This window comes from Triticum aestivum, chromosome 4A (genome assembly GCF_018294505.1).
Source record: "Triticum aestivum cultivar Chinese Spring chromosome 4A, IWGSC CS RefSeq v2.1, whole genome shotgun sequence".
Classification (NCBI taxonomy): domain Eukaryota; kingdom Viridiplantae; phylum Streptophyta; class Magnoliopsida; order Poales; family Poaceae; genus Triticum; species Triticum aestivum.
Window position 1 is genome coordinate 714,303,943 of NC_057803.1, and position 9,281 is coordinate 714,313,223.

The 9,281-nt window shown below is 47.7% G+C and overlaps 1 protein-coding gene across 1 annotated transcript; it reads right to left on the reverse strand.

The window, feature by feature from the left end:
- Positions 1 to 3,966: 3,966 nt before the first annotated feature.
- On the reverse strand, positions 3,967 to 7,900 carry LOC123083343 (protein NRT1/ PTR FAMILY 2.3-like). Its single transcript, XM_044505409.1, has 4 exons — positions 7,727 to 7,900; positions 7,434 to 7,651; positions 5,043 to 5,590; positions 3,967 to 4,946 (listed from the first exon to the last, which is right to left on the reverse strand). Exons 1-4 carry the CDS (start codon positions 7,824 to 7,826, stop codon positions 4,157 to 4,159), a joined length of 1,656 nt encoding a protein of 551 aa, XP_044361344.1. The 5' UTR covers positions 7,827 to 7,900; the 3' UTR covers positions 3,967 to 4,156.
- Between the last annotated feature and the right edge of the window lie 1,381 nt (positions 7,901 to 9,281).

Sequence of the window (9,281 nt, forward strand, 5' to 3'; positions counted from 1 at the left end):
ACAAAAGATTTTGCTAACCGACGCAAAACACAGTCCTAGAGGATCTGCGATGGGCCCAAAACACACAAAAGGAGCGCGTCTGGTTGACACAAAAATTACAGGCCCCAGCAAAGAAAAAGTGGCAACGCGTCTCACCAATACAGTCGGCAGCACACAAAACACATCGTCTTATGTTTTACTTAAATCAATCAGAAAACTGCTAATATATCCAACAGATCCTCCATCACCTGTGTCGAGCCCAAATGTGGCATTATATCATGTTCCTGGTTCCTTGGTCGGCGATCGATGCGGGAGAAGGTGCTTGCCAATCACTAGTAGAAAAAGGCCCATTTATCCCGGTTCATGAGGGCAATTTGTCCCGGTTGCCAAACCGGTACTAAAGGGTCGGTAGTAAAGTCCAATATCTTTAGTCCCGGTTCGCCCAGGAACCGGGACAGATGGGGCTCCACGTGGCCGCTGCTGCTAGCCCAGGCAGGAGGGCCTTTTGTCCCGGTTGGTGCCACCAACCGAGACCAAAAGGCTTTCACGCGTCAGCAGTTCAGGGGCTGAGGTTTTTGTTTTTTCGGAGAGGGGGGGGAGGGGGGTTTGGGGGTTTTGGGGGTTTTGGGGGATTTTTAGGGTTAATTTAGGTGTTCTGTATATTGTTTTAGCTAGCTAATAGAGAAAAGTGTCCACTTTTATCTCCGTGCTTGGTCGACGCTAAGTATTATACGTATAGAGAGGACTCAACACGCTAGCTAGCTAGTAAGCAAATGAAGGAAACCATTAATTACAGAAGATCGTCATGAACATATACAGAGAGAAGTGATCGACCTCTCCTTCTACGAGAGATTGGTCGAACAATAAGTTTTCCTATATCCACTAATAGAAAATAGGGCATACGTTCGGACCAAATAAGCCCATTAGTCTCGGTTCGGTCACGAGCCGGGACCCATGGGCCCATTGGTCCCGGTTCATGAGGCCAGGGGGCCTGCCGGGCTTCGTGGGGTATTGGTCCCGGTTCATCTGGACCCTTTGGTCCTGATTGGTGGGACGAACCGGGACCAATGGGCCTCGCTCCTAGCCCACCACCATTGATACCGGTTGGTGGCTTGAATCGGGACCAAAGGGTGGCCTTTAGTCCCGGTTCATGCCACGAACCGGGACCAATGAGGTGCCTATATATACCCCTCGCCGGCGAGCAGAGCACTCCACTGCTCTGTTTTTCTTGCCGGCCATTGGAGAGCTTTGTGGTGCTCTAGCTCACCTCCTATGAACACTAGGTGTTCGATGAAATGCCCGAGCCACACTACTTAAGCTTCCTCCTACCCATGTATGTCTGGTACCCTGGCCCTCTCTCCCCATGTATGTCTTATAGGCACGGGGCAGGCCGAAACATCACTTGTTTGAGATGCTATTTGTTAGTCAGGACGGACCGATCAAGACTGTGACATGGCAAACAACGTCAGTGGTGCCTCGGTTCTTGAGCACTCTACTAGCGTCATGAGGTGCACCATTCCCCTTCAACAATTCGTCTATTGGTGGAGTGGATCATGGGAATCTGACTGGATGCTGGCCCCATGATTCAACTAATGAAATTCCTTCTCGAGTAGCTTCCTACCGAGCGTAAAGAGACTTAGCGATTCCTGCATAACGTTCTCAGGACGGTTGAGTGACACTCGGGGGTTAGTGAACACGGACGCACCAACTGAGTCAGCTTCTCGAGCCCAGCTATAGATCAAGGAAGGTATCAACTTGCAAGCACGAAAGTGGCAGTACAGCTGTGCTTGACATGGTTAGACGGGACCAAAGGCCCGGAACCCAACGATGGACAATCCTGAGCCATGCAATCCTAGCTTGACCAAGTATTTAAGGCAAGCTAGGGACCTTTTCGATATGTACTACCGCTAGGCTTCCCCGCGTCCCCTCCATTCCTCACCGCTGCCAGAGGCTGGCGCCGGGTAGGCCTTGGACGCAGCCAAGGAAGGTGGCGGCGGGGAGCTGCTTGCGCTTGGGTAGGCGGCTGGATCGGATCCGCCTGACCGGTACGGCCATTCGGAGGAGCTTTCCTCTGCTTGGTCAGCCGGTGCGGCGATCCGGGGTGAGGCCATGGATCGGACATGGTTGTTCCGTCTGATCCTTCCGGTCGTTTGGGACACTGCCGGTTGGGCTCGCCCGGAGATGCCTGATCTGGATCGGGATGCCTTTTAGCCTTCGTCCCCTGCTAGGTGTTCTTCTTCGTACGGATCTGGGTCGCAATACTTGACGATCCTCAATGTGGACGGACAGTGGCGGAGCTAGATGCAGATTACGCCTGGGGCTGTGCTATGTTGAGTGATAAACTTCTATGATTTTCTACACGTTGCATTAAGAAATTACAAAGGAAGTTGTTTCTAGGCCTGGGGCTACAGCCCTAGCTGTCCCAGGCCTGTCTCCGCCACTGCGGACGGAGCTGGAGGTGAGGACTCAGATCGGGAGAAATCCCTAGTCGACCATTCGGCTGCGGCAGCGGCGACGCCTGAGGGCGCCGCTTTCTTCTCCATGGAGACGTGCGTCAGATCTACTTGTACTTCCACCACGTCATTTGTCTCCCGGGTGAAAGCCCTAACTATGGTGGGTGGCGACGGCGCCTTTGGCATCGTTCCCTTCTTGAAGGCGCCGCCTTGGGAGCTGTGTTACTATGGACACCGTTGGGTGGGCGTTGGCGGTGATCTGGATTAGGAGGTGGACCGGTGTTCATCATATGCATCGACGCCGATGGATCTCGGCAGCGTGGCGCAGTGGAGTCTCGGCGTCCGATGCTGATTGATGGATTCGCGCAGGAGGAAGGCATTGTTTGGCGTCACGGTGGCGTCGACGGTAGGCCTGGTAAAGTCGACGCGTCAGCGTCTGCTCTGAAGATGGATCGATGGAAGATGGCGGCCGCTGCCTCAGAGAGTGTGCCGGACCGGTTTGCACCCTACACCCGGCAACTGGCTTAGTTGGGGCCTCCGGCTTTAGATGTTAGGCTTTGATGCGAAGTCTATTTGATTTTAGGCGCGAACTATTGGCACCCCTTCATCAAATTGACGGGAGTAGCGACAGATGTTGCCAAGATGATGGTTTTATACTTACTGATGTATTACTTTGTAAGGTCTTTGTGAATAATTAATAAAATAGTTGCATGCATCACCCAGATGCAGAGGCCAGGGTCAATCCTCCTTTTCAAAATAATAATAATAATAATAATAATAATAATAATAATAATAATAATAATAATAATAATAATTTGTGAGGTAGCAGTGTGATTTTCTATGCATAAGTATCTGCAATGATTGCATTGCCTTTGATCGGTAGACGGATCTTTTTGGCTTTTGTAACAGCTGAGCACTTGGTAATAAAGTAAGGTCGTGCGTAAGGATGGCAATGTGTAGGGTATGGGGCAGGTAGAACAATACCATACCCATATCCATATAGTTAATGGGTACGAAATTATACCCATACTCATACCCATGGGTATGAAACTTTATCCGTACCCATACCCGATGGGTACTCTACCCATTGGGTAACCAGTGGGTAGATCAAACAGTAAACAATTTAGCCGCAATTTCACATTCGTCTATAGCACATTTGACAAACAAACATTTATCTCAACTCAATAATAGATAGATGAGTACATGACAATTATCTCAAATCAAATTGACAACTGGTGTCGATTTTAACATCGGTTCACAAGCTCACGATACAACTTCAACATAGCTAGACTTGTGAATTGTGGGCAAGGTTCACATGCCAGTAGTAACGGGTAGAATATGGGTATTTCCATGGGTAAAAGGCTATACCCGTGCCCGACCCATGACTTAATGGGTAGGGTATGAGTACTACCCGTGGGTACAAAATCATGCCCATACCCTATCCATGCGGGTACGGTATCTGCGGGTACCCGTACCCATGGGTAAAATTGCCATCCTTAGTCGTGCGCATCAATCAACACAAAGACCGGAGTCCTGACACTGAAATGTATCCATTCTGCATATATTATTAGATAGTTCTTCCTTGCTACCATGTTCCATCCATTTTGTTCGCTTTGCTGCGAAATAGGAAGGTGCAACTCAACTCTTCCCAGAAAACATAATACACGAAGAGGTAGCCCTTGTCAACCTCATGGACAAACAAACCACGCGCATGATGGTCTTGCCTACATAGCCGTGCGGTTGTGGTACTTGTAACGCCTGTCGCAAGCGAGGAAGTAGGCAAAGTTGAATGTGCCCACCGCCGCAAGCGTCCAGTAGACGTTGTCCAGCCTCCCATGGTCTATGTTCTCCGGCAGCCACACGGTGACCCGCGTCACCACATCCATGAACATGGTGCTTGAGAAGAACCCCAGCGCGACGAGCATCGGCGCCATGGCCGTAGCCAGGCTCCGTAGCGTCTTGGGGAACTCCTGGTAGTAGAAGGCCATGTTGCCAGGAAAGTGTAGGGCCTCCCCGACCCCAGCGATTCCCATCGGGAACAGGAGCCACATCACGGACATGGGCACGCCAGGCTGTGCAAGCCTCCGGCGCTCCACCAGTGCGGCGGCGACCAGGGCCCCCACGTTCAACACGTGGCCGATGCCCACGCGCTGCAGCGGGGTCGGTGGCGTGCCGCCGGTGATCCTGCGCCAGAGAGGGAAGATAGCGCGGTCCAGGACCAGGGTGGCCAAGATGAACGAGACGCGACAGCTGACGCCGACCGACCCCGCCGGGATGCTGAAGTGTGGTCCGACGGAGCGGTCCATGGCGAGCGCCTGCAGGACGATCATGCCGATCATCACGCCGATCGACATGAACAACAGTATGCCGGAGGACCACAGCGGGAAGACGCTGACAACGGCCTTGAGGTCCTCCACTTGCTGCACCGTGCACAGCCGCCAGGCGCCAGCTGACGCATCCCCGGAAATGGATGATTTGTCGCTTGTAGTGATCATGGCGGCTCGATTCAGAAATCTGCAAGAACAAGGTCCAGCGGATGCATGATTCACCGATCCGGTGTCCTGTTTGGAAAACAGCTACAGAGGAAATGCCACCTACGTACTAGCTTACCTTAGGCTTTTACTTGGTGCCCCATCGCCGGATGGGTCCACAACAGCGCCGGCGCCCACATTGTACTGCACACTGCCTTGTGCGCCACCGACTTTGATGCTACCCTTGCGCACGGCGGCCACGATGACGCGAGCTAGCTCTGTGTATGGGCTGGCCTTTGTTGCTGGCATCCGGTAGTAACACACGCCTAGAAGAAGCATGATTGTGCCGAATGCCGTCGTGGCGAGGCAAACACCAAAGCCCACCGCCCATGACACACTGTCTTGGATGTAGACGATGGCTGTGTCGCCGAGCATGAAAGATGCGTAGAGGAAGACCAAGTACCAGTTGAAGAAGCTGTCCTTGTCGTGCGTGCTGTTGAACTGGTCCGCCCCCATTGTCGCGATGTTGAAACGTGTCCCGCCAGCGCCAATGGCGAGAAGACAAATGGCAGCGTACAACACAAAGAGTTGCCCGGGGGATCCTTGTTGGCACTCAGCCGACGACAATGTGCAGTGTGGCGGCCTCAGGGATGGCAGCGCCGCGGTGAGTGTGAACAACACAAAAGCCTGTATAATTACATCGTGAAAAACAATATTAACAAAAAAGACGATCATTTGCCATGGACCGTCAGGCTCAAATGCCTGAGAAACAGTTTTTATTGCGGTGCTTCAATTTTTTGTGTTGCATAAAAGGGAAGAGAATGCTGAAAACAACCAAGTGCTCATTCTGTTTACATGGTTTCCTAATCAAGGGAATAGGAAAATTAACAAGATGATATAGGAATCCTCCAAAATATTGCAAATCAAATGATCCCTAGCGACTCAATCTATGGATTGTTGCATTCATTTGTGGTAATAAGGGACTGCTGGTGTTGCAAGCATATAAAAGTCATTGTGCAGTGATGTTTCCTTAATGGTATGGTAAGATGTTGACAGTGGTAAATGATGATTTGTTGACATGTCGCAAACACATGAACAAAATGTTTGCATCATAAAAATAACTAGTGCAAAGAGTGAGTGGGTTCTCACGCGCCTAAGAATTTGCACATCGTTTTTGCACCAACAAAAAAATGATATAATAATCACTATAAAGTTTCATGTCACCAGGGGATTTATATGCTCAAGCCTCTCTCATCTTCAAAATATTTATGTGTAAAGTTCATGGTAATAATTTATTGACATCTGGATATGAAATGATCAGCGTATGCATTTTGAGATAGTTGCACGAAAGAGAGTTTTCTTTGTTTTACGTGAGGAGCATGTGTTGCTATTTGTCATTATCCTCAGATAAACGTGAAGTTGTCATGCATGGACAATTCAAATGGTTATTTTGACAGATAGCGTGACATGTTTTTCTTGACATTATATTACATGACATGACCATACGAATACTTTTGTTGCACATCGAACCGTGAGTTTCTTTTTATTAGTAGAAAAAAATAAGAGTATAATTCCACGGCAGATTACTCCTTCCGTTTCATAATTCTTGTCTTGGTTTTAGTTCAAGAACTAAAACCTTAGTATTTTTTTTAGAACACTAAAACCTTAGTCTTGATCTAAAATCACGACAAAAATTATGGAATTAGAGGGAGTACTTAAAATGAAAATAAATTATGCATAAGAAGGTTCAGGAAAGGAATATGGACACCCTATATGACTAAGTAGGCCATGTCCACAAACATATTTACCTCAACTTAGAACTATGCCACCTCGAAGGGCCACCTAACATGCGAGCATGCATGCAAGAAGTCAAATGTTTTAATCTATTATGTTTATATTTAATAAATATTTTATAATTATATAATAATCATATGTATTTACATTTTTTCCTCTTACACTATTAATCCAAATATTCACGTTCATATTATTCCTGTCTTCTATATCTAAATAGCTAACACCCACTAACCCATTCCCTCAAACCCAAGCATGTCACCATATCATACAACATGCATGGGAAAATGCATGATAATATTCACCCACTAGCCCATTCCCTCAAACCCAAGCATGCATGATAATATTCATTTCACAATGCTATTTATTTTTATGAATACCACTATAAAATAATCAACACAATAAATAATATGTGTTTTATTTTTATTCTCATATTATTACTCCAAATATTCAGTAATTTTTTATAGTTACATATAATAATATGTATTGCTAGCTAGTTTTTGTTTATATATGCTTAATTCAAATATTCATATTTGTATAACCAAATTCATTGAAATATATTGCAAGCAATTCCGGCGGTAACGCATGGTGTGTCATTTAGTTTTAAAGATGTGTTTCCGACGCTACTTATAGTTCGGCTCTATGAAGGACTAGTGTGCAATGACGCTTGAAAAGTTGTTGTCATCTCTCAAAGTTGGTCAAAACGGAGTGCCACAAATTAATTCGGTAGAGGTCGGACCAGAACGTTGATGGCGGCGCCGGCGAGGATGACGGGGAAGCAGCCGAGGTAGGAGTCGGAGAGGACAGCGCCGGCGATGGGCACGAGGTTGAGGGAGCCGCGGACGACGTTGGCGATCTGCGCGGCTTTGACGCCGTCCACGTGGTACTCCTTGAGCAGGTACACCAGCATGTTGCTGGTCGTCCCGTTGACGGCCAGTCCCAGCCCAAGCATGGTGGCTGCATGCATGTGAGTGACCATGAAAACACGGAGAGAGAGAGAGACAGACAGACAGAGAGGCTGCATGCACGTACCAACTATGAAGGGAAGAGTTATCCACCCTCCTCGCTTTCCGCCTGCCTTGGTCTGGGCTTCTTGATCCTCGAGGTACTGAGGTCTCGGGGAGCTGTCCATCTCTGGCTAGCTGTTGATCCTCCTACTAGTTGGTCTGGTCTCTGGAGGGCTTGAGATGCACGGTATATATAGACATGGAAATGAGGCATGTTGCAGCTGTGCTGGGTACGTTGCGGCAAATAATGATAAACAAAAACACTACGAAGATTCCCAATCATACTACAAGGATATGGCCACGTCTGTCCGCATCGTGGTTTAAAGGACCGGGGCAATATTGACGCCCTGCTTTTTTGGCCTGAACTCTTTGACATTTGTCAGGGTCAGGATTGCGAGCACTCTGGCTGAATTCGCCGCAGGTGATTTTAACATCTCGTTTAGACTGGATGTAGTTGCACATGCTCGAGACTTACCTCTCAACACTCTTCCTGATGGTATAGTTTGGTCCCTTTCCAGCAATCGCAGATTAACTACAAAGACAGTGTATGAGTGGTTAGAAAAAGATATTGTTGGGTCCCATTGGAAAGCTTGTCTCCCCCTAAAAATCAAGATTTTTTGCTTGCAATTATTTCAGAATGCTATTTTGGCACATGATAATATGCGAAAAAGCAATTGGCCCGCCAATGCTTCATGTTCTTTTTGTGATAATGCTGAATCTGCCAATCGCTTAACTTGTTCTCTAGCTCGCTTTGTTTGTGTTATTTTTTGGAGAGCCTTTAGGGACTGATTGCTGCCCTACCAACTTAAGGCAAAATTCTGCTTGGTTACATCGATTCCTTCCTGGAAATTTGGTGGAAATTTTATATGACGTGCATCGCTGGAATTTGCTGGGTGATTTGGTCCACCCGTAACAACGTAACATTATTTGATGGGCATATTGTTGGATATTTCCTGGAGGGAGGTTGTCTTCACTTCTTGCTCTTTTACTTTGTACTGGGCAGGTTTGCTGAAGGTGAATGATAATACTTCATTCCAGGCTGGGGTGGAAGCGGTTCTCATGACGGCGTCGTTCATGGCTGATTGTGCAGAGGGGCTGAGAAGGCTGATGATTCAAAACACGACGGATGGTTGAAGCCTTGTCATCCTTTGGACGACCGCGGATTATGTTTCCTTTGGTGTTGTTGCCTGATGCTTGGTGTTTCATACAATATTACTCCCTCCGTCCGAAAATAAGTGTCTTGAGCCTAGTACAAATTTGTATTAGAACTAGTACAAAGTTGAGACACTTATTTTGAGACGGACGGAGTATTAGGTTGCTGTTTTGGTGTAGTAAAACTCGCATCAGTGCTTACGTTTTTGTTCCGCGACGGTGTGCGCTTGCAATGGATTTCCTACTGGTGCTCCAGCTGGCTCCCCGGTGTTCCCTCTCCTTCCTTTCGTTGTTCTATATATTTCGCTGTGAACGATCTCTTCTCTTCCTACCTTCAAAAAAGGTATAAGATTCTGTCATTTGCTCATTTCTCGTCCAACCTGACATACATTTCCACCTTCTTTTTCTCTTTTTTTTCAGCCCCCCCT